General features: G+C 42.2%; 1 protein-coding gene across 3 annotated transcripts; it reads right to left on the bottom strand.

Annotated features, from left to right (window-relative positions):
* Positions 1–116: 116 nt before the first annotated feature.
* Positions 117–25,690, bottom strand: ACOX1 (acyl-CoA oxidase 1). Of its 3 annotated transcripts, none has more exons than XM_028112673.2 (14): positions 25,517–25,690; positions 25,069–25,228; positions 20,249–20,409; positions 10,904–11,011; positions 9,956–10,075; positions 9,694–9,809; positions 9,142–9,311; positions 7,890–8,052; positions 7,256–7,446; positions 6,407–6,586; positions 6,203–6,308; positions 5,920–6,063; positions 5,565–5,771; positions 117–4,478 (listed from the first exon to the last, which is right to left on the bottom strand). In XM_028112673.2, the coding sequence occupies exons 1-14, from the start codon at positions 25,623–25,625 to the stop codon at positions 4,428–4,430; spliced, it is 1,986 nt and encodes a 661-aa protein (XP_027968474.1). In that variant the 5' UTR covers positions 25,626–25,690; the 3' UTR covers positions 117–4,427. The 3 variants fall into 3 exon arrangements, with proteins under 3 accessions (XP_027968474.1, XP_027968473.1, XP_027968475.1); XM_028112672.2 differs by lacking the exon at positions 20,249–20,409 and adding an exon at positions 13,015–13,175; XM_028112674.2 differs by lacking the exons at positions 25,069–25,228; positions 25,517–25,690 and adding an exon at positions 13,015–13,175 and having other exon boundaries at positions 20,249–20,387.
* Between the last annotated feature and the right edge of the window lie 177 nt (positions 25,691–25,867).

Raw genomic sequence — 25,867 nt, 5'->3', positions numbered from 1 at the left:
TCCCCCCTGCTTGTGCGCTTTCTCTCTCTCAAATAATCTTTAAAAAAGAAAGAAAATCAAAGCTGTGGAGCCAGAACAGAACCCAATACTGCCACCCAATAAAGGCACGTAACACATTTTGTGTTAACCACAGGTTTTATTAAGGATTTTTTCCAGTTTTACAAAGGAAAAAGGGAGTAATGGTTTGGCTTACCCGCAGCCCACAAGCAGGGCTGGCGGGTCACAGCTGTCCAATCATGGTTCGGAAATTCTGGACCCGTGCACCTCCTCCGTACTCGCGCCTGCACTGACAGGTCCAGCCAGGGTTGGGTAACAATACATGCTAAATGCATCTTGTCAGGTAGGAACCGAACGCAAACCCTAACAGTAAAAGGGGAAAAGGTAGCAAGGAATTATACACTCTGAAGAATACAAGTAATTTCCTTGAATCTACAGCAATTGGAAAGAAAATGGTGTTTATCTCAGCAGTCTGAATATTATGTGGAAGGTTATATGTTTGCTACCTAAACTATGAAGTAGTCAACAGTATTGTGGCACAACAACCTATTTTGGTTCAGAATTCTTAAAATCACTCCCCAGTTTTTCGTGATCTTCCTAAGATAATCAATGGCCCAATTAAATGTATTATTTTTTAAAAAATTTACTCATCTGAGCGAGAGCACGAGCAGGGTTGATCCCAGGACTCCAGGATCATGACCTGAGCCGAAGGCAGACCCTTAGTTGCCCCAGTGGCCCAACTAAATTTAAAGCAAAATAAAAACAAAACAAAAAACCCTTGGAATCTAGGAATTTGCAGGTCTGCAACAGCTAACACCTGGTAACTCTATAAAGATTCCTCATGTTTCTATGTTTACCATCATGGAGCATAGGAATAGGTAGTAAGAATTTAGTGTGTACAGCTAAAAGCAAGTCTATTGGTATTTTAAAATAAAAAATAATTTTAGTCAGTTACAGTGTGACTTGGTCAGATCCTCCAAGAATGGAGTAGTACTTAGTTGAAATGACCTCTGCATTATTTCATGAAAATAATCCAAATCTTTTGAGTAAGGAGAATCAACAAAAGACTCTTGGGCTCAGGTAGAAGAACCCCTTTCCTGCCACTGCTTGAAGGCAACCTAAGACCCCGGGCATACCTGCCACATTTATAAAGATTAGCAGGTGTGCATACCTGCACCTCATCTCTTCCTAGTAAGACGGATGGAAAAGGCTCCGAAAAGGCAGGAGGGCCTGTGAGCCAAGCCATCTAAACAATTTTCGTTCTTCATGAATTTGAATGGGTCATGTTTCTCCAGCCAAAGCCCTGCGCTGAAGAAAACCCAATAATTAAGACCTAGCATGTTTAGGATCTGTAAAATGCCTCCAGGTATATGAAATCTGAAATGACAGGCAGGGAGTTCTCGGAAAGCATGTGAATATAGTTAATGTTGCAATTAGGTCAGTGTTCTGAAGATAAGCTGATACTTAGCGCTGTTATGTCCTTAAGCCAAGAACATGAAAGAGGCCCCAAAGGCTTTGGAACCAATTGTGCTTTGAAACCACTAATGTCCACTGAAATACTCCTCTGTATATATCTACCAGAGCACAAAGTAGAGCTCCAAACACTTCAGGAAGAATCAACCTTCATCCACTACAAATAGCAAAATCCTATTAAACCTCAAAATTCCAATTTTTAGTTCTGTTCATAGTATTTCAAAAAAAAAAAAAGCCTTCTATCAGTATCTAATAGAAAAATCTCATTCTCGGAGACGAACCATGAGAGACGATGGACTCTGAAAAACAAACTGAGGGTTCTAGAGGGGAGGGGGGTGGGGGGATGGGTTAGCCTGGTGATGGGTATTAAAGAGGGCACATTCTGCGTGAAGCACTGGGTGTTATGCACAAACAATGAATCATGGAACACTACATCAAAAACTAATGATGTAATGTATGGTGATTAACATAACAATAAAAATTATTAAAAAAAGAAAAATCTCATTCTCTTAGCATTTATCATTTTAGAGAAGAGTAGGTTTAAATTTATCTTTGTACTTTTGGTGAAAATGGCTCACAAAAGAACGAAACTTATCTGTAGCACAGACCTGGCTTCTTTGGGAGTGCAAACTGGATCTACCGCTTCCTTTAAGTGCTGCCAACAAGCATGCATTCCTCCACTGCGGAGGGCGCGCTTTGTTTTCTTCTTAGTGTTACCTGCACCTGATAACGTCATAAACCTGGACCTTAAAATTCTTCGTAGCTTAGACTTTTTAATTATGTGGCATTCTCTTTTCCTCGTGATAGTACAAATTAGGGAGGTTTTACTATATTCTTAGGTTACAGTGAATAAAGTACAAGACAAAAATCCCAATATTAATAAAAACAGTATCAAGTATCAGATTTCGCTTTTAAATAATACTCAAGGTGCTGGACTGAAGGTGGCTCTGTAGTGTCTACAACTTGCTCAAACCTGCCTAGAGAGATCCCAGATCTATGCAGCGGGATTAGGTGGGTGTTAATTCAAACACACTCAGATCCCAACTACAGATGTTCATCTGTGAATAAGGTATTTAACCACGAGTTTTGAAGCAATTCTACATTTAATAGGTCAATATTAAGCGATTTACTGTTATTTCCAAGAATCTGAACTATTGTCAAGACATATCCCAAAGAAATTAACACAGTGCTTGTTACTTCAATCTTAAAAAGTCTCATGTAACTGGTTTCACTGGACAGATTTTATGTTGGGTCCCAAGGTAGGGACGACATTTCGCCCGAATTATACTGCATTCTCAAGACTGATTCTAGAACAACTGGTTTCATGAGACAGATGTCACAGATACAGTTAACAGGTTATTAAAAAAAAATCATGGGGCACCTGGGTGACTCAATCTTTTAAGCGTCTGCCTTCGGCTCAGGTCATAATCCCAGGGTCCTGGGATCGAGGCCGACACTGGGCTCCCTGCTCAGGGGAAGTCTGCTTCTCCCTCTCGCACTCCCTCGGCTTGTGTTCCCCCTCTCACTGTCTCTGTCAAATAAATAAATAAAATTAAAAAAAAAATCAAGTGATGCTGTTTTACATCAATTTTAAGAAAAACCTTCATTAGGAAGTACATGTTTAACCTTTAAATGTAGAATGATTTTGTAAATTAGATTTCAGCTCAAAGGACAATGTCACAATTCAGATCAACCTCCTAGAAACAGACAGAAAATAAAGCCAGTGTACAATAGGAAAGCGATTCTATGCAACTTGCATTTATCCTTTAGCCATAGTTTCGATGATTATATTGATTCAATGACTTATATCCAAAAACCAGAAGACATGGTTTGTCAAAGGAGTTTTCTGTGGTACTCCTGGGCAGAAGAGGTGGCCTGAGTGATGCTTCTATCTTTATACAGCCAGACACTGTGAGCTCCAAGCACTGTAACAGCTTATGACAAATGGCGGAACATATAAAATCTGTATTTTTCCAGAATAACCAGTTGGTAGGGACACCACAGCCACAGTAACTGCAACTAAGAGAGCTCTCCCTATACTCATTCTACTACGAAGGAATTGTGACCCCTTCTTGTTTCTTAGCATCTCTTCCAGGACAGGGCAAGGGGGAGGAAGATGAATCACCACTGATGGAGGTGCCATCAGTTGCCAAGTGTCAAATGCAGAGATGATTTTGCATTTTGTCCCTTCCCAAGAAGTTTTGGGAAGTGAGGTGCTGTGCTACCGCACCGATGATTTAGGGATCCCTCGAATGGAAGATTAACTCCTAATGACACGGGACAGTGATCCTATGCTAGCCCTGTGCTGGAGTTCCCCTCGCGCCGGGAAGATGCTACCGTGAATAGTTAGGTGGTAACAACAGGTCGGCAAAGAGGGGCAAGGGGGCGGAAGTCGTGTCAATGTGTCAGGCACACATTTCACTCACGCTAAGTTTCCTGATTTGTTTCTTTCCCCGAATCCCTTCTCTTCAGTCCTGCTTCTTGGCCAGGGCCATGGCAGGAGCAGAAGAACATTTAGCAGAAAAGGTGGGCAGGGCTTTACCCCACTTAAAAAATACCTTTAAGTAAAAACACTTACAGATCCAGTGATTAGCAATTAAGAGGTGAAAATAATTAACTACTTAGTAGTTACATTCTACAAATTATCCGAGGTCATGGCCTACTGGGGTCAGCAGCACCACAGATGGAAGTCATGCTGCATCTCTTAAAGCTCTTTCTGACGCCCAAAAGGCCTCATGCAGTGTTAATGGCATTTAAAACACATCCGTTTTTTTCATTTAATCTCTGAAATCTGTTCATTTTTTTCTTCATTTATAAAAAGAGGAAAGGGCTCAATTTATCATTTGCTCTACAGCTCTCTGAGTTTGGTCAAGATCCCAAGCAGCTTTGTGTGACAAGTGTAAGGGGTGTCGAGTCCAGCTCTTTCTGGAGCGAATTGCACTTGTCCCCATGACCCTTCAGAGCTTGGACTGCAGTGGTTTCAGGTACTTGAAGTAAGACTCATGGACCTGCAGGGAAGGGAGAGAGAAAGAATTACTGACGGGGGGCCTGCAGCATCAACTAGCACACTTTTAACTGAGAAGGTATCTGGGCCTTATTTGGATCGTGATCCAAAACACTGAAGGGAAAAAAAAAACTGAGTTAATTGAGGAATTTGGACACTGGGTAGTTCATGACATGATTCCTATTTGGGGGCAGAACGGCACTGTGGTCATGTTTTCAAAAAGTCCTTATCTTTTAAGAGACACACACTGAAATATCCATGGATAAAGTTATCTCATATCCTGGATTTGAAGATTTTATTTATTTGAGAGAGAGAATGAGAGAGAGAGCACATGAGAGGGGGGAGGGGCTGAGGGGGAAGCAGACTCCCTGCTGAGCAGGGAGCCCGATGTGGGACTCGATCCAGGGACTCCAGGATCATGACCTGAGCCGAAGGCAGCCGCTTAACCCACTGAGCCACTCAGGCGCCCAATATCTTGGATTTGTAGCGCCACAATCCCCAGGGGAGACGGTGGGGATGGGGGCGTGTGCGGGGCAGAGGGAGGGAGGCGCAGGGCAGAGGGAGGGTTTTCAGGTGAAACACAATGGCCAGGAGATTAGTCACTGAGGTGTGACAAAGGGTACATGGGGGTGTATTACAGTATTCTATTTTTGTATGTGTTTGAACATGTCCAGGAGTTACTCAACACTCAAGGAGATAAAAGACCTGTGTACTGTGGGAACAACCCAGTTTCCTTCTGAATCTGTTACCCAAAGTGACTGTCCGTAGAGGCCACGGGAGCTTCCAAAACTTTCACAGAGGAGGGGTGCCTGGGTGGCTCAGTCGTTAAGCGTCTGCCTTTGGCTTGGGTCATGATCCCAGGATCCTGGGATCGAGCCCCACGTCTGGCTCCCTGCTCAACGGGAAGCCTGCTTCTCCCTTTCCCACTCCCCTTACTTGTGTTCCCTTTCTCACTGTGTCTCTGTCAGATAAATAAAATTTAAAAAAGAAAACAAAAAAAACTTTCACAGAGGAGTCACCTCTGAGGTCTTTCCTGCCTTAATATGTGATGAAGAATTTCAAAAGGTGAAAAGACATTTGTTTTTTGTACCTCTGATTTGTTCAGTGGGGATTTCTTGGCCCACTCAAACAAATTCTCATACACGTTCCCATCATAACGGCCAAGCACAGAGCCGAGTGTCACATCCTGAAAATCAAACGCATCCACCAAAGCAACAGCATCTGGGCGAATTGCTATCAGCAACTCCTTTATGCGCTGATTTACTTGGGTAATCTGAGACTCTGTCATGATACTTCCCTAGAAGAGATAAAACAAGCAAACACATATATACACATATACAGACATTCATATATATGTGCACACACACAACTATAAAGTAGACCACAAAGATTTTTCTACCAAAAAAAAAAAAAAAAAAACAGACTTAAATTCAGAAAATACTCACCTGAAGAAAATCCCCTGCCTTCTGACTGATTCCATACAGACAATATAAGAGACATAAATTCCTTAAGACAGCGTGGACAGATTTATCTTCAATTTTGAGGAGTTTTTCTGAAAAGAGCTTAACTGCCACATAGTGGCAATGTGCCTAGATAAAAAGAAAACACCAGAATGAGAGAACCTTTGAGAAAGATTCACCGCACAGCAACAAGCGTTTCTGCATTAAGAAAACGGGTTGGGACGGTGTGAAGGATGGAGAGGGAGAGAGAGGGAGAACTATCACTGACCTCGCTTGCTCGAACAAGGTCAACGGAAGTTAGGTTCCACGCTACTTCCTTGCTTTTTCTGTGAATCACTTCATTTTGAAGGTTTTTTGCAGCAATTTCCACCAATCTGTTAAGTGAAAGAAAACCGGAGCTTGCAGGAAATGCTGGGCAGTACTCAGGCCCCAGCTCCCAGAGGCACCCCCAGCTCCCGAGGCGGGGGCTCACCTGGTCGCACGACGTTTGTATGCTTCCGTTAGGCTTTCGGGGCTGTCGATGTCCACCACAGCTGGCCACACTGCTACCTGCTGTGGCTGGATGCGCTGAGTGGGCAGGCCATTCAAGTAGGACACCATGCCGCACACCAACTTCCCTGCGTGCACTTGGTCGTAACTTTTCATCAGGAACCTAAAAATCACCAGTGCACATCTTTCAGTAACTATATTTCTCAGGCAACAGATAAACTCTTGCAGTGACTTTAAGCAACGTGATAAGCGTTTTGCACTCGCTGGGCCGACCACAAGATAAGACCAGTGGGTCAGGATGGAAGGCAAAACCACCATCTCTCAGGAACAAATGTAACATGAAGAGCAAACATGGGAACAGGAACTGATGAAGAGGACGCAAACTTTTTTTTTTTTTTTGAGAGAGCGAACGAGCATGCGGGTGGGGGAAAGGGGCAGAGAGGGGAGGGGAGAGAGAATCCCAAGGAGACTCTGCACTGGGTAGGGAGCCTGATGCCGGGCTCAATCCCAGGACCCTGAGATCACAACCTGGGCCAAAACCAAGAATTGGATGCTTAGTGGACTGAGCCACCCAGGCATCCCTCAAATGTTTTTTTTTTTTTTTAAAGATTTTATTTATTTATTTGAGAGAGAATGAGAGATAGAGAGCACGAGAGGGAAGAGGGTCAGAGGGAGCAGCAGACTCCCTGCTGAGCAGGGAGCCCGATGTGGGACTCGATCCAGGGACTCCAGGATCATGACCTGAGCTGAAGGCAGTCGCTTAACCAACTGAGCCAGCCAGGCACCCCCTCAAACGTTTTAATAATAGATAAAGCACAAATCAGATTCTCACCTAGCCGTCTGCAGCATCATAACAGTGTTCTCTCCCTCAAAGGTGCAGGTGGGGGTAAAAGTGACATAGATATTTGGAAGGCCACTGCAGTGAGAGTAGCCATGTCCGCCACACGCCATCCGACAGGCTTCGATAGCAGCATTAGTCGTCCAGGAGGTGAAAGCCTTCAGGCCAGCAGTGAGGGCGTGGAGCTGGAGGGGATGCACAGGCTGTCAGGGCGCGGGTGGCGCCGACGGTCTGAGCCTCACAGGAAGAAGCCCTCTCTTCCTCCCCTAACAATGCTGGTCACTTGCCACATCACTTGCCACGCGTGCAACTGAACCACGGTCATCTCAGTGACCTGAATTCATATTGTTCCCACACTCCCTTCCACAGTGTTCCACTTGGCAAAAAAGTCACCACTTATGTTCCTTTGATTAATAAACAACCAACACGGTATAGTACTTCTAAAACTTAAAAAAACAAAACCCACATATCTTCATATCTGATTCACTTTCAATTAAAATAATGACTGTATCTCTTGAGAACACATGGATTCTTCTCAAGAAATCCCAACATTTAGTTTTCTCTGGACATTATCCAACAGGCAAATATCAAACAGAAAGGTGCAACAAGCAAATGAGGAAACACATACCTCAGGCAATTCACTCAGATCCCCTTGGCCAATGTCCTCATTAATTCGATGGTAGGTCTCCTTCATGTATGCACCTACAAACTGGAAGGCATAAGCAGTGGCCAGGAGTGGGAAGAGTTTATACTGCTGGGTCTGAAAATCCAAAATCTGTGGTTCTGGTTCACTAAAGGATAGAGAAGAAACAAAACTAAACACTTACAGAGAACTTATTATGCACCAGATTCTGGTCTAAATACTTTGACATACTGAAAAGCTAGCACTCTCCCCATTTCACCAAGGGGAAAAAAGAGTTAAGAACCTGCCTAAGGTCACACAGCGAATGTGTGGCAGATGCTCACTCAATTGAAATCTAGGCTGTTTGGCTACAGAAAACCATGTTCTCAACCACCTTGTTGAACCGCCTAGGCAGAGAGTATTTTCTAGCTGTGAAGTTCGTATCTACCTTAGTCTCTGCAGTATAACTAAGGAAACTATCTCATAGCAACATACAAAAATCAAAGTTAACTTCACAGAAGGAAAGCAATGATAAAGAAGTCTAACACACTAGATGGCTGAAAAAACTATTTTAACCATAATTTTGGAAAAGGCCCAATGCACAGAGTTAACCATGTGACATCTAAGACGGTCAGCTCTTATCGATTTCTTTATTCCTTCTACGGGAGTTAAAAAGGTCATCAGGGAGTCACACTCAAGTGAAAGGCAGTAAGACTAACCTACGGCTATGAACACAACAGGGAGTCCCATTCATGCCATTCCCAACATACCCGATTCATAGCTGTTAGGAGCAATCAGGATTTTCAAACTGCCTTTAGTGTTCTAAACATTTCATTTATTTTTTTTAAAAAAGATTTTTATTTATTTGAGAGAGAGAGAGCACACGAGCAGGGAGGAAGGGAGAAGCAGGATGCCTGCCGAGCAGAGAGCCCGACTCGGGGCTCGAACCCGGAGTCCTGGGATCATGACCTGAGCCGAAGGCAAGACGCTTAACCAACTGAGGCACTCAGGTGCCCCTAAACATCTCATTTATAGAGTTCAAGTAAATACTACTGTTTTTCTTAGGTTAAAAATAATAAAGTGGCTATCCTCATCTCTCTACTTAAAGGAAGTCTAGTTTCTAAGGAGCAGACCCAGCACACTGCCACCTTAGCTGATTTTGCAAGGCTAATGCGTATTCTCGAGATCACATCTGGGAATTTTGATATTTGGATGGCGTCAAAGGTAGGTCTTCAGCAATCTCAGATGCCTCCCTTACCCTGGCTTGATTTCGGACTGGTGCCTCACAGCGCTGTATCGGATGGCGATGGTGCAAGCCTTCGACAGAGACCGAGCGGCTTCTCCTACAAGGAAGGACCTGACAAACACCATGGTCCCGTAGGTCAGCTTGTTACTCACAGGTTTCATGTACGTGCCATCCGGCTTCACCTGGACAAAGAACATGGAACTGATGCTTCCTTCTGTTAAACCCTAGTGGCAGTCTGTGCTCATGATTCTCAAAGGCTTGTCCCCAGAATGGCAGCATCTCCAGGGAGCTTGATTGAAATACAAAACCTCATCCCCACCCTGTACTTTATACAGCCCTCCAAGTGATTCTAACGCACGCTGAACTTTGAGACCCACTGGTTTAGCAAACTAGAATATGTTCTTCATACCTGCCAACTGCTCTTGATTTCACTGTCATTAATAAAAGAAGCATCAGAAGTGAAAATATGTTATTACCTTCTACAAAAACACACCCTTGCAACCCCGTGGTTATCAACAGCTGCTGAAACCCCCATGTTTGATACCTCTGCTCCTCCAAAGATACCTGGGCATACTTCATCAGCATGTTTTCTCTGGGAATACGATAATTGTCCATCTTCAGGTAGCCATTATCCATCTCATCATAGCCAAATTTGGGGCCGATATCTCCCACGGTAATACCTACCACAGATGAAAGAAAAGTCACAAGGTGCTTACGCTCTGCAATTCCCGGGCTGCCCTGGCCTCTTTTGTTGTGTGCTATACTTTTTGCAGAAGAAAGTGATCGGTTTAGTTTTTCATCTCAACAGCAGACAAACAATTCTAACCTGGCAAAGGCTTATGGGTCCCAATTTCACGAATAGGTACGATGAAGGCATGTAATCCGTAGCATTTCCCCTTAGTGATGAGTTGGGCAAGAACTATTGCATGATTTGAAGTCTTCCCAACTGGAACATCAAAGAGAACAGCAGAGAGAAGTGAGCAAACTTTCTCACACTTTCAAAAGACAAAAATAAAAGATGGGGAAAAACCATATGTTAAATACCAGCCTCCATCGATAGAGTGTACCCAAGAGGCTTACGACAGTACCACACCCAGTTTTCAGAAAGAAATTCACTTAAGCTGATAGTCATTAAAATTTATTGAATTTTGGCAAAGCAATCCTTCATTCTGTATCTATAAAAGCTTTTAACACATTTTATTGAGATATTATGTACCTACAAACATTTGTGAGCTTAAGGTGTAGAGTTTGTTGATTTGATAGTAATCCTTCATTTTAGGAAAGACTTTACTAAAAAAAAAAAATTAATTAGAAAGACTTTACTTTCTTTTCTACTTGTTTCTCATTCATTTACATACTTTTTTTTTAGGATAACCATAAAAACATTAATTTATTTCCTTTTTCTCCCTTAAGGAAGTGCTTTCCAAAACAGTGGCCACTAGCCACATGTGGCTGTTTACATTTAAATTACTTATAACTTATAACCACACAGGGAAGACTAAGCTGCTTTACATGGTGACTAAGGAAACTGAGCTAATGATGGGAATGTTCAAATGCAAAGTTCAGAGTGAGACAGCTGTCCCTCCTGTGCCTTGTAAATGGAGGACAGGTCTACAACAAGCACTACAGGAGACTATCAACAGTCGAGAAGAGCCTAAGACTTCAGAGTGTTTCCTACATTTCAAAATGATATTCCCATAGAAGCTCTACATCCTAAACACCATCTTGTAATAACTTGTCAAAACATCCAACAAATGCTAAAAAATTCACGTACGTCCACCAGGCCACCACTTGATGGAGGTCACAGTAGGGCTGTTGAGAATGAACTCCTGAGTTTCAGGATCGTAAGTGGCTGTGGTTTCCAAGCCTCGGAGATGAGTTCCTAAGGAAATAAGTTACATTCACCTTGGATAAAATATGGGAACAAATAGGCACAGGGTAAAATCTCCTGCCCCGTCCTTTCAGCTCTAGTATCTCAGAGAACAACAAAATCCAACAACAACAAGACATTTGTAGACGAGCTACAAACAGTTAATAACCGATACAGATACTTCCCTATACTTTTTTTTTAAAGTAAACCCAATATTGGGCTCGAACTCATGACCCCGTGATTAAGAGTCACATGCTCTACTGACTGAGCCAAGCGCCCCATAATTTCCTATATTCAAACCAGGCAGTTCCTATCAAGGTGAAAATATAAATGTCAAGCATGTTCTATTTCTATACTTTTTAATTAATGCACCTCTATTCAGATCAACCAAAAGAAAATATAAAGGCAGTTTAGAATCATATTTTCACAAGATCATAGGATAGGAATGTAACAGGGAAGTTAACTGCTCTTTTAAAATAACATCTCTAAGTTTAAATGTGCCAATTTCAACTCATGTATGGTATCTACACACCAGTTCAACATTCTGGGCTTTTCTATTTACAAAGACTAAGATAACAGGTGACAGAAAGAGAATTCAGCCAAAGTTCTTATAAAGACTTACTTCAGAGTGATTTCTAGAATGGAAAACCAGACTTCAAAAAGATATACATTATGGGGAAAAAGACCTGGAACAGTGACCTTTTTTTTGATTTCTAAAGGTCCAGTAATAAGGTCTGAGTGCACGCTGCGATTTCCAACGCCAGGCCTTAACTTCGACCCTGGCTGGTTCATTACTGTGACTAGAAGAGTTCCCAGTGTCATGTTTACTGGAGATGGACAAAGATTCACGCTTTAAATCCTAATACAAATGTGCCAGAATTCTTTGAAAACAGTTACAGAAAAATATTCTAAGTGACACTCCCTCTAATATACTATCCTGAAGCCAATGCTGGGAACCTTTTCCCAAACTGCTTAGATAATTCCAGACCTCATTAAACATTTAAACTTTGAAACATTTAGAAACCTCCAAGTTGAGAAAGAGCAATGGCCACATGGCCACTTCATGTGTGATCCACAACCTTCTCAAGTACATGTGAGAATCAAGGAACCAGGCACTTTCAGCAAAGAAGTTTTTACAGGAAAAGAAGTAACAGAGTAACAGAACAGATAATGACAGAATGTTTGCAAACGCACAATGGAACCAAACAATACTCCACTCTGGGTCTTCTAAAAATCCTGTAAAATACAATTTAGTACCAAGAGGCAAATTAGCTATAAAATTAAGATAAAGTTGCACAGAAATGAGAGCACATGGCAAATATACATTACATTAGATCAGTTCTTAAACCTTGAAATAGGAAAGGAGAAGACAGAAGGAAATGAATAGCAAACAGAGACACCAATTCAGACCAGATTAACAGGGAGAGCCACTCCCTCCAAAACAGCTTATCTTTTTTTTTTTTTCCATAATCTTTGGCCTAGCTACCTTCAGACCTTGACTGAGTTATGGTTATACCAGCCGCTCATTTCCCTCAAGCAAGTCAGAGAGCATCTGTACTACTGATCTGTGTTTCTTCTGGAATTTGTGCAAGTTCATTAAGGTATCTGTAGGAAAGGGAATCAGATCGTACCGAAGAAAGAAAAGATGGGTTCAGATGCTCAGATCGTACCGAAGAAAGAAAAGATGGGTTCAGATGCTACATGCACACAAATTCTACACAACTCCAGTGAACTTGAAAAGCCACTCAGTAAATAAATCCTAACTTGTAATTCTTGACTCACTGAAGGGGAACCATGAAAAAGAATAATCAGCATATCTCTGTGATAACATAACCTTTAATTTCCACTGACCAAAGCCCCATCTATGCCAAGACTTGTATATGTAAAAAACCTGGCTTCTGCAGAAAGACCACGGTGTGTGGATATGCCCTTGCTAACATACAATGGGCTCTCCACATACGCTAAGCCTGCAGAGCCCCGCCCTCAACCCAGAAGGTAGACTGAATGCACCGTACCATGGCCCATCTCTGTCTGGGCATAAGTGCCAATGATCTCCAAGTTCCAGGCGGGCATGAAGAAGCGTTCCTGCTGCTCCGCGGTTGCCTGGTGAAGTAAAGTAGGCAAGAACATGCCCAAGTGGAGATCCAGAGGCTCAGGCCGCCCTCGGTGCACAAAACTTCGAAGAAACACCAAGGATGGGCATTTGAGAGGAGTCATCAGGTGTGAGAGAATCAGCAAATGTGAACAGAGTAAGGGGAAGGAGAAAAAAAACCTTCTGTAAGTATGAAATTAGTTGGGTGGATGTTATCGTGGGTGGGAGCACTGCCTCTTTCTGTATTACTTTAATCAACTCTTGGCAAATTTCATTTTTCTTAAGTTGGCGAGAAGTTTGTTCTTACGCTACTCAGCTCTTAATCAGTCTTGGAAAGGATTGGCTACCAATTCCAAAGCCTGTGCAGCATAAACATGTGAGTCAGGCAGAGGAGTCCAGCCTTGCAATTAAATCAAAGGAAATAAAAAATTTGAAGAGGTTGTATGGGATGGAGACTTTAAGTTGTACAATTATTTACTCTGATGAGAATGTGAGACAGGAGAGACAGACAAAATGATGCCCCAGACGAAAGGCTTTCCTAAAAGCAATTTCAGTAATGCTTCTAGGATGGAATCCTTCATGTTTGTTCATAAAACATCCAGCATAGATCCACATTCTCTACATAAATCTGGTTCTTTTTTTTTTTTAATCTGGTTACCAGCCATGCCCTACTGAAACAATTTAATACAAAAATTGACAATGCTCTTCACCCAGTGATTAGTATCAGAAATAAAAGACATGCAACTTCTATTAAAGACCATTAATAATAATTACAAATAACATATTCATGCATAACAAGCCAACTATGTGGGAATTATCACTAAAGATAATAAACATCTTGAGTTTTAGTAATTCTGAATACATTTATTTATTTATTTATTTATGACTGAGCCAGACAGGTGCCCCTGAATCCACTTTCTAAAGTCATTCTTTTCAACTTAAAATTTGCAGATGCCTTAGACTTCTGTGTAAATTTCTTTCTAATAGGAAATAGATTGATATGCCTTCGTTATCCTTCCACATCACTGGCCTCCCATTGAACTTCTAGCTCTAACTTAACCGACTCGAAACTGCTCTTATTATTCTCTTTAATTATCTTAGAAATTAGCCTATGCAACATTTCAGTTTTAAAACCTCTCAGTTTGGGGGCACCTGGGTGGCTCAGTCATTAAGCGTCTGCCTTCAGCTCAGGTCATGATCTCAGGGTCCTGAGATCGAGCCCCACATTGGGCTCCCTGCTCAGCGGGAAGCCTGCTTCTCCCTCTCCCACTCCCCCTGCTTGTGTTCCCTCTCTCGCTGTGTCTCTGTCAAATAAATAAATAAAATATTAACAAAACAAAACAAAACAAAAAAACCTCTCAGTTTGTCCAGAAAGTAAGGAGGAAAATAACCAGGGTGCACTGCTCAGGCAAGTGCTGATCAGCTATGTCTTCCGGTTGCGTGGTTGTGCTTTCTGTTACCCAATCACAGAAAAATCAAAGACTGGGTGACCCACGTGCTCATTTTATAAAAGAAATTAGGCTGAGGCGAGTTAAGTGCTTTTAGATCAGGAAGATAATGGCAGAGCGAGGACAAGAATCCCACCACCCAGTGACATCTTCTGGCTAGGGAAATTCTCGTGCAAGTGCAACCAGGACTGAGCACAATGATGAAGACACCAGAGAGACCAAGGAGAGCTGCCCAAACCAGACCAGCTCTCCTTGGAAGTGGCAAAGGGAAATCCCCCGTAACACGTTAGCACTGGTGGAAACTGAGTGAGAGGTCCATGGAATCTCTCTGTGCTATTTCTGCAGCTTCCTACGAATTTATAATCATTTCAAAATAAAAAGTTAAAGAAATAGTGGAAATCCTCCAGAAAAAACACATTCGTGTGATGAGAGAGTGTTTTCCCTCACAAACAGGAATGTCACTGCCTCTAGGTTTTATTTTTTATTATTATTTTTTTAATTTTTTTGCCTCTAGGTTTTAAAAGAATGGTGCCTAGGAAGAAAAATCAATGTACACCTGGGACCCGCCAGGAGCAAACTGGTGGAGCCAGGACTGAACCCTGCAGCCTGGGACCCTCCACTGTTAGCGCTGAAAGACGACTTTGCATTGCTAGAACCCAGAGCGATTCCTGGGGAGGATGGGCCACTCTGAAGCAGCCCATCAGACTCACAGGAGGGGTCTGCATCAGTGTGCTGGATAATGGAATGACAAACGTCAGCGTTACCACTGACAGAGGTAAACTACTGTAATCAGAAACCTTTTGAGACTGAAGAATGTTTTTAGGAGAAAAAGGTCTCTTATGACAAGGGTAAGGATTATATTCACAAGGGGATGAAATTTAGACATTGTTATAAGGAGAAAGTGACCTGATAATTTTTTTGACATAAACCAAGTATTTGTTACAAAAAGTTGGTTATGTATGCATGACAAAGATTATATATTATTTTTAAATCACTTATTTTAAAATTACAAAGCACCAACATTTTACTTTGGTGAAGTGCTACAGTCAATTCTTTTAAAACCATAACACCAAAAGGCGTTCCCAGTCTTCTCCCTCTACATGACACGGGGCTGTCAGCCAACGCTGAGGACAAAATGATTAGATTAATAATACATAAGAAAGGAAGGACTTAAAATAGCATATCCGTGGACAGCATGATTATAATCCTAGGAAATCAACAACAAAATACCATCAATAATGAATGAATTTAGAAAATCTATAGGCTCTAAGGAAGAAAAAAAATCACTGCATTCTTATCCGTTAGGATGCTTAAAGCAGAAACCTCAGTAAAGAGAAAAGCAATTTACAAACACTACAAAATATTTAAAATTTGTTATGTAACTTAGCTCAGGATAGTAAAGATTTAATTAGGAAAAATATCAATACCTAATAGGATGAATAGAAGAAGTTATACGTAACAGTCAAGAAATTGCTAATTCCTGGTTGAGAAGTCAGTCCTTTATCATAATAAAGATAATACTTCCCAAGAAATACAAGGATTTAATGTAACACGGACTTGAAATTCCTGCTGAATATAATTTAGAATTTGATAAATTAAGATCGGAATTTGCCTAGAAGAGTAAGTATACAAGAACACCAAATATGTAGGTCTTCAAATATAACAACAGCAGGCTTATCCCATCAGATTTTTAAATATCTTACAAAGCAACAATGAACCAATGTTTATGATATTAGGAGAAAAACAAAGGGACTAATCAATATATTTTAAGGTTCCAGAAATAAATTGAAACAATAAAACTCTAAGAACTGGAAAGAACAATGGGGGGAAAATACTAGTTAATAAACACAAAAATGGTGGGATTCATTCATCATTCTATACCATATACAAGTCAAAGCATTAAACATAAATCAAACAAAAAAAGCCTGGAGAAAATAAAGGAATAATTATCCAAGATATGGGGAAAAAAAATTTATACCTACTCAGAGAAGGATGCATTCAATACATAAAGCCAAAGCGTTTAACAAAACAGAAGGCAATAGAAAAAATACTTGAAGGATACAACATATTTATAAGATCAATGTACAGATTCTATTTAATCAATACACAAAGGAGAAAAACCCAGTTTATACACAGGAAATACAGACAGTAAGCAAAACATCCAGGCTCACTGGCTTTGGAAAATTAAAACTTTAACTCTTAGATATATATTAAAGTAGCAAAAAAAATTAAAGTAACCATGTTGATGGGGCTTATGGAAACACGGTACACTAATAATTTGCTAAATATACTATAAACTTGTTCTGTGTTTCAAGAAGTCTTAAACTAGCTTTTTCCACCATCTTGGAGTCTGCGGAGGCCTGCTGGGCACAGGACTCCTGTAACGCCAAGTAATGTCCGGAAGGCTGTGGTCCAAGGCCATTTTTGCTGGCTATAAGCGGGGTCTCCGGAACCAGAGGGAGCACACAGCTCTTCTTAAAATCGAAGGTGTTTATGCTCGAGATGAAACGGAATTCTACCTAGGCAAGAGATGTGCTTATGTGTACAAAGCAAAGAACAACACAGTGACTCCTGGTGGCAAACCAAACAAAACCAGAGTAATCTGGGGAAAAGTAACTCGTGCTCATGGAAACAGTGGCACGGTTCGTGCCAAATTCCGAAGCAACCTTCCTGCTGTACCCCTCAAGGATTTAAATTTAATGAAAAGTAAATAAAGGTGTAGATTTGTTAAAAAAAAAAAAAAGAAGTCTTAAAACTATGCAACAATAGCTATAAAATGTTCACTCCTTTCAATGCAATAATTTACTTCTGAGAAAGATATTCTGAAGGCATAACCCTAAAAGGCAGAGTCTTTGTAAAGAAGTTTATATTGTTATTAACAATCATGGTGGGGAATTAGAACAGCCCAAAACCTAGGGGGCAGTCTCACGGGAAGTCCAACAGGAAAGAGACTCACTCGGAAAAAAGAGGACAGGAACCAGGAGTGAAAATACGCGGAGAAAGACTACCGACTCACACCGTCCCGTTTACTATTTATCTATTTCTCAAGTTTCAAAGGAAGAGAGGTGCTTTAGTTCATATTTGAGTACTGGTGATGGGAAGGTGCCGACATACCGCACCAATCTTCAAGGATGATAACTGTATTGTATAAGCTCTATTTTCCTGATTAACAACAGCAGAAAACAAAGGAAGGAGAATTGCTATAAAGTGGCCAGAACCTGAAGTGACCAAATATCTGTGAAGACCAAGCACACTACCTGCTTTGGGACCCAGAGAAATGTATGGTCGGGAGGATTATTGCTGGACCACGTTCCACAGACAGTCCCTTCAACACCAGAACCCCTGGGAGAGGGTGTGCCCCTCAGCCCAGACTTCTACCCTTGAATAAGGCTCACAGACCCACAGACCAAGTGTGTGTGTCGGATTTTGTGTGCCTCTACAGACAGGTGAGTATTTAGAGGAGGGAAGAGAGGAAAGAGATGACAGAGACTTCGTGCAGGGGACTGACTTTTAAGAACTTCAGGATCCTGGAAGGAGCCTGAGCAATGCTGTTGTCTCCTCACTTCTCAGCACCTACCTAGAGCTGAAAGAATCCCAAACTCAAAAGTTATAGCCAATTCTGTGACACTTGAGATAATCACTGTTGGCCAGTCAACGTTCTGAAGTCTCTGGATTGAACCATCAAACCTCCATCTGCACAAGTCGCTCTATTTCCAGTCTCTTTGATGTTGAAGGACTCACTACTTTACACAAGGCTATACTGTCACAGGACACAAATTAACCAACAAACTGACTGGCACCCCCAGAAAAGAACAGCAGTGGACGAAGCACAACAAACAGCAATGTGAATGGACGAGATTCCAGAGAGAAACAAGACCTAATCTCACAACTCCGTTCTCTAAAATACAGAGATTAAGACAAAGTTGGGTTCAAATACAGGAAAATATCTGAAAAAGAGAAGCAATAAGGGAAATAAAACTAATAAAAAAAGCAAACTCACCCAGACCAACATAGGACCTCAGTCCAATTTCTGTGCTCCTCAGACCAGAAACTTCAAGTCCTCGTTACTTCTTCTCTTTCAAAATTTAGGGCAAATATACATTTACAACATACTTTATAGAAGCAGAAGGGTGAGACCAGCGAGACATACAATCAAACCCATTTAGCCTCAGAATAATTTACATCTTTATGCCTCCTATGAATGGCATTGACTATAAGTCAAATAAATTCACAATGATGCATACTTAAACAAAAGAAGGGTTCTGTACCACAAAGCTATTTTAAGATTACAACACACACACACACACACACACACACTCATACACTCTCTCTCTCCCTCCCTCCCCTAGACAGGAAGACCTCTATGAGTGTTATATTCCTTCCCTTAGGAGACCTTTCTTCAGTCTGCTTATTTCAGTATTGGCCATCCTGAAGCGAAAGTCTTGGGTGTTTTGGCAGGGTGTTCGTAAGATAACACCACAACCAGATCTGCAGTTCTCATGGGGATTGTGATAAAGAACATTTCCTTAAACCATTTCACCAATCAAAAAGCACCAAATCAAACACAAAAATGAAGTTTTCATGCTTTTTGCATCTATTCCTCTTCTCCTTATTTACGTAATGGAAGCCTTATGATAAATTAGGGAATAAGACTGGGTAGCTCAAATTCAAAACCCCCAAACCTCCCAATGGCCTTGTCTATGAAAACAAACTTCCTTCACATTAAGACCAAACACAAAACTTTTTGAAAGGAGCTGGCCATTTATAAACAATTTTTTTTAAGTAGACACCACGCCCAGCATGGAACCCAATGCGGGGCTCTAACTCATGACCCTGAGATCAAGACCTCAGTCGGTCACTTAACCGACTGAGCCACCCAGGTGCCCCATTTTTATGAACAACTGAACCAAGAATGACTGGCAATACAAAGTCCAAAAATACGTGAAGAAAAAAAGTATAATAAAAAGACTGCTCTGGGGCACCTGGGTGGCTCAGATGGTTAAGTGTCTGCCTTTGGCTCAGGTCATGATCCCAGGGTCCTGGGATCAAGCCCCACATCTGGCTCCTGGCTCAGCAGGGAGCCTACTTCTCCCTCTGCCTCTCCGCCTGCTCATGTTCTCTCTTTCTGTATCTCGCTGTCTCAAATGAATAAATAAAATCTTTAAAAAGAAAAGACTGCTATAATCAAACGAAGAGAATCATGAACTTTTTTCCAAACTGCCTTATATATAAGCCTGCTAGTGGGCAAAGAAAGAGTAAGACACTTAAATGCTCTAACCCTCTGCCCCCCTTAAAATCCCCATCTGTAGCTTCATTAAAGCAGAGAGGCAACTTCCAGATATTGCTAAGGCATTAACACTCTCAAGAATTTCCAACAAAGTCTCTTTTTATAATAAGACACCAACGCTTAATTCTGCCACATTTTCAATCCCATCTTTCCAAACTGCTCAAAGCCATTAAAATGGGATATATGCAGCAAGAGTAAAAAGGCTTTTAGAAGTAACAATGAAGGATGTTTCAGGCTAGAGTAGTGGACCAGTTTATGGGGAAATGACCGATGAGAAAATGAGAAGCTGAATTTTTTTGAGGCTTAACAACTGAAAGACAAATTCCCAAAAGTGTAGCAGCAGGAAAAACCAAACATCAGGAGTCATTTATCAGTTTAAGTCCTGAGGTGGGTTACCCACTGACCCTCAAATGTGGACTAACCGTGGCCCATTTCCGTCTGGGCGTAGGTGCCAATTATCTGGAGTCCTTTGGATGAAAGCAGCCATTTCTCTTGCTGAGCAGTGGTGCCCTGATTCAGCAAGGTAGGAATAAACATGGAGAAATTGAGGCCCACAGGTTCCACAAAATTGACCAAATGCATTCTACAGGAGAGAAAAGAAAACGATCTCAGCCTTACTCTAGAAACTGCATTCTATCACTCATTCTTGCCAGACAACCATGGCCCTCAGGATTGAGGCTGGGAAAATTTCAACCCTTTTCTTAAGAAATTAAACATAAAATTTACCATTTTCCGACCTAAAAGACCAAATCCAGTGTTATCTCCTCCCTCCCTGCCCAAGTCATTTCAGGGCCAGAATTCTTTAATTCTACACTTCATCCAGGAAGCAAATTCTACCCAAGTTTTAGCCTAAAAATCCCTTCTGTTTTTTTGTTTTTGTGGTGTCATCTGTTGGTTTTATTGGATTCTTTATAGAGTGTGTGTTTGCTTTATTTTCAAGTTTTACTTGTTTTGAAAATCAAAAGGAACTCCATAGAACATTTATTTGTAGAGCTGCTAACAAAAGCTTCTAAAGAATAGTTTAATTTTTCCCTAGATAACCAAAACAAACATCCAGGAGAGTAATACATATTCCAGGGCCAAACCACAGATCTCTAAAGGTCTTCAGAGTTTACAGATGGGGAAGTAGAAATGTGAGAATGTTAAACATTTATCTCTGATGGTCTTTGATATTCACTCCAGTGTAAGGAAATTTCAATCACACTGAAATTCTGTCTTCAAGTATTTTCTCATAAAACACAATCTTGTGAAATAGTCAAAATACAAATCACATACACTAGTCAGCCCTGGCCACACTGTTAAAGATCTTAGGGGTGTCTATTTTGTTCTATCTGTATATATAAAGAGCTCAAAGTACAAAGTAAGTATCACCTAACTGATCTTCATGACTCCTCAAGGAATGAAGAGGAAGCAGTATCACCAGTTTATCTTGGTCTGTCCAGCGAGCACAGCCTGAATTAAAAGAAAGGGGGAAGGCTGCCAATTCACTTTTGGGGAGGTCCTAAAACCAATCCTACCACCTCTAGGTTCGAAGATGACCTTTCAGAGGTGCTGGGGACAGACTGAACCATCTAAGGAATGCCTGCATCCAAGGAACGTAAAAAAATGCCTTTTTAACCCAGAGGTTCCATAATTTTTACACCAATATCGAATATTAATTTAAACTGAATGGAGGGAGCAACAGGAAAAAAGAGGGGTATGAACAGAAGTGAGTTAGCTTCTAAGTAACTTGGATCAAAAGGAGTTTACTGCTGCTGGACGGTAGAGAAGTGACGCCCCGCATCACCGAAGTGGGAGTCAAAGGCCTGATGAGGTAGATAAATATGGATATCATTCTCTCAATGGCAAGAGCTCCACAGCATTCCCTAACAATTGTATTTTACTAAAATAGGAAACGAACTTACAAGAGTTTCTGAGGAAGAGAAGTAGTAGTTTAGGTGCCAAAAATGGTGGCAACATAAGACACTCCTATTCCCGGAAGGGAAGTGAGGAGAGTATGGGGTTATTTGAAATAATGATCATGACATAATATAATTCTAGGAAACTCAGAGGGAAAAATAGGTGACACAAAGGCTGTTGAATGTTTATGTTAATAAACATACTGAGATTCTTTTGAGTTCAAAAGAATTTGAGAGAGAATTTGAGAGTTTGAAAATCAACTCATGAACAAAATCTCAGTCCTTACTTTTAAATTATGTTTAATCCCTCCTGAAGATGCTTTTCAAGGAATCAGCTTTAAAAACCTAAGGAGAGGGGCGCCTGGGCGGCTCAGTCGTTAACCGTCTGCCTTCGGCTCAGGTCATGATCCCAGGGTCCTGGGATCGAGTCCCGCATCAGGCTCCCCGCTCTGCGGGAAGCCTGCTTCTCCCTCTCCCACTCCCCCTGCTTGTGTTCCCTCTCTCGCTGTGTCTCTGTCAAATAAATAAATAAAATCTTTAAAAAATAAAAAATAAAAACAAAAACCTAAGGAGAGTAACAAAAACCATGGCTGATCCTCATGAGAATTTTAAATTACTCTTAAGAACACTTCACAGTTTTCTTTTCATAGTAAACAGGAGAGTTAAAAGACAAAAATTACAGGAGAGGAGATTAGGAAAACAACTTTTACATTCCCCAAACAGCAAGGGTTTTTTTTTTTTTTTTTTTGCCAAGGCCTGGAGAGAACAGTTCTTTTACTGCTCAAGCTGAGAAATCTCGAAGTATCTTACATTATAATATTCCATCAACTTCAAGGCAGTCCCATATGCGAATTTTGAGATAGGACAAATAATTGTAAAGAAACCAGCAAATGCTCAAAATCCCCTGAAAGAGAAATATTACTATATTTCATCTGTCTGGCATCACCGCCCCCAACTTAGCATTTAAGAAATCAGGTGCATGTCACAAATAACGGGAGGTCATAGTTAACTGGCAGCACTTTTTCTTTCTTAGGGGTACATGAAACTCAGGTGTGAGCTATCATCGATGGTGGGCTTGGATTCAATGGCGGGCTTGGATTCAGTGGCATTCAGTAACTGCCAAGACTAATTTTCAATCCCCTTCTCTCACATAAGTTGATCTCCCTGTCCTATCCTAGAGATACTGGAAGGATGTCAAAAGGTGTGTTAAACTTTGTACTCTAGGGGTGCCCAGGGGGCTCAGTCATTAAGCGGCTGCCTTCGGCTCAGGTCATGATCCCAGGGTCCTGGGATCAAGGCCTGCATGGAGCCTGCTTCTCCCTCTCCCTGCCGCTCCCCCTATGCGCTCTCTCTCTCTCTCTCTGTGTCAAATAAATATGTAAAGTTTTTAAAAAACAAAACAAAAAACCTTGGTACTCTATATTCCCCAAACAGCAAGGTTTGTATCATAAAAAATGACAGGCAAAACAACTGGCTCATATCCTCTGCTCTTTAACCCACATAAAGGAATTTGCTCTATTTCATTATGACTTCACTCAACTCTGCTTACACTCTATGAACCACCAATGATTATGAAATCTAATCAATTCTGAAACACACTGCATCAACTTTTTTTTTTTTTTACGATTTTTATTTATTTATTTGAGAGAGAGAGAATGAGAGAGAGCATGAGAGGGAAGAAGGTCAGAGGGAGAAGCAGACTCCCTGCTCAGCAGGGAGCCCGATGTGGGACTCGATCCCGGGACTCCAGGATCATGACCTGAGCCGAAGGCAGTGGCTTAACCAACTGAGCCACCCAGGCGCCCTGCATCAACTACTTAAAAGTAAAACAAAACAAACCTCTTTTTTTGGGTTGTTTTAAAAAAGGATAAAATCTTAAATTTTTAACGTTTACCTAAAACCCAACTCAGGTGATTCAGAAACATAATCTTCTAGGAGGTAGTCTACCTCAATATCCCCACAGCTTTGAGTTACAAATTTCAAAAGTAAAAAAGAACACTTGGAAGTTGGTAAATACTTTGATTTGGGCTACTAAAAATAAGTCAGTCATAATTTTATGACTAAAAGGGAAAGGAATTCTCAGGACAGTCCTAAGGGCCAAAATAAATTATTTCATCCTCAACAATAGTAACCAGGTCACACTGAAAAAATAAGATACCAAACGTTTTAGAGGCAGTAGAATAAAGGAGAAATTTCCATCACTACATAAAGGCAGAACTTGTAACTTTACACATTCCCTTTTTCTTGGCTCTTGAATACACACCATTCGTATCATTTAGTCTTCATTGATGAAAATAATGGAATTCTAAAATGTTGAAACCCCCCAAAAAAGGAAGTGCCCAGAAATGAATGAGAAGTGTAAGAGAGCATACAGGGCAAAGAAATCTTGTACTCAGATCATGTAATTAGAGTGTTCATTCAGATAAAGGCAAAAAAAAAAGGACTTACTTTATTTCTAATTAAAAAACAAAACAACAAAAAAACAGAAGGTCTGAAAAAGAAAAAGTACATACTCTTTCCAGCACTAGTACCAAGGCATGTTTTTTAGGAGGTCTCATATGCCGGAGAGCCCTTTAAATAACACCGCCACCAGATCCAAGAATGCTAGGTTCTTAACTTTATTTTTCTATTCACTCTGAAGTTTGACTCATGTTCTTCACCTACCCCACACTGTCCATCAGTTTAAACTCAAGATCTACACTCTCATATGGAAATACAATCTGTGGGGGCGCCTGGGTGGCTCAGTCATTAAGCGGCTGCCTTCGGCTCAGGTCATGATCCCAGGGTCCTGGGATGGAGCCCCGCATCGGGCTCCCTGCTCCGCGGGAAGCCTGCTTCTCCCTCTCCCACTCCCCCCTCTTGTGTTCCCCCTCTCGCTGTGAGTCTCTGTCAAATAAATAAATAAACAAACAAATAAAATCTTAAAAAAAAAAAAAAGGAAATACAATCTGTTATTGCTCCAAAATATTGTTTGGTCTTGCAACCAAACATCGAACTCAGCCTCTCAATCTAGCAAACCTCCTTGTTACACAGAGCAAAGGCATTTTGCAATTTAAATCACTCTACACTGAGATGTCTGAGCCAAAGGAGTTCGTTGGTGCTGATTCCTGAGAATGAAAACTGCAGCCTCTCCATTCATGCTCAGCATTCTACAAACGTCATCCCTTCAAAAGACTTAAATACAAAAGTAAACACCGGTTTTCACACACATCACTGAAAGTGGGGTGAAAATAAGCAGTCTTGAGTCTTACAAACGCCGAGCACGACGGAAAAGGACACCACGGGCCGCGCGTTTAAATTAAGGTTTGGGCTTGGGCACTTCATCTAGGCTAAGGCATCCCTACCTTTTAAACCACATGATTTCCTCCGGGTCTGCGATGCCAAACTCCCTCATCTTCTTCACCATGGTGGCACTCTTCCTAACAGCCACCTCGTAACGCTGGCTGCGAGTGAGGAAATTCAAGTCCTCGTGCTGGAAGTCTGGGTCATTCAGGATCAGGTTCTCTGGAAGGGAGCGAGAGGGCATCAAGAGGAAGACAGGAGGACAAATTCAGGGCTCCGCCACACCTCCCTGAATCCCAGCGGGTTTTCGGGGCGGGAGGGACGACGCCCCTCACCCCGCCACAGGCCGGCCCCGGGAGTGCGGGTCCCGGCTTCCCCCCCAGCTGAGCCGGGCGCGGCGGCCCAGGCTCCGCAGCGCCCCCCCACCCCCACCCCCACCCCCGACTCGTCATCCAGCGAGTCTGGAGCCACGCTCGGGGAAGGAGGGAAGCCCGGCCCCGCCGCCCTCACCGATCTCTCGGCGGCGCCGGGTGCTCTCGGGGCTGCCGTCCAGGACGTGAGTGAGCAGCTCCGGGTTGAAGCTGGCGGCTTCCCGCTCCCTGCGAAGATCCTGGTTCATGGTGGCGACACGCAGCGGCGGCGGCGGCACACGTCGAAAGGGCGGCGGCGGCGGCGGCGGCGGCGGCGGCGGGCGTCCGCGGCTCCAGCGCGGGTCGGACCCTAAGAGCAGCCCCAGGACCGCGCGAGGCCCCGCCCCCGTCCGCCTCGGCCCGCCCCGGCCCGCCCCGGCCCGCCCCTTCTCCTTCACCGCGGCCGGTGGGCGCGCTAGCGACCGCGGCGGAGGCGGAGCGGCGCCGGCGC

This window comes from Eumetopias jubatus, unplaced genomic scaffold, assembly GCF_037043125.1.
Source record: "Eumetopias jubatus isolate StellerSeaLion01/CBP00866 unplaced genomic scaffold, mEumJub1_p1.0 scaffold_10, whole genome shotgun sequence".
NCBI lineage: Eukaryota > Metazoa > Chordata > Mammalia > Carnivora > Otariidae > Eumetopias > Eumetopias jubatus.
Note: the sequence above shows the minus strand (reverse complement) of the source record. Positions and strands in the feature narration are given on the sequence as shown.

Coding starts and splice junctions, on each gene's coding strand:
- ACOX1 (XM_028112673.2), bottom strand. CDS start 25,625: ATGAACCAGGATCTTCGCAGGGAGCGGGAAGCCGCCAGCTTCAACCCG. Junction 8,053..9,141: donor CAGTCCGAAATCAAGCCAGG/GTAAGGGAGGCA, acceptor TCTATCCTTTAG/TGAACCAGAACCACAGATTT. Junction 6,064..6,202: donor ACCTTGTTCGAGCAAGCGAG/GTCAGTGATAGT, acceptor CTTTTTATCTAG/GCACATTGCCACTATGTGGC.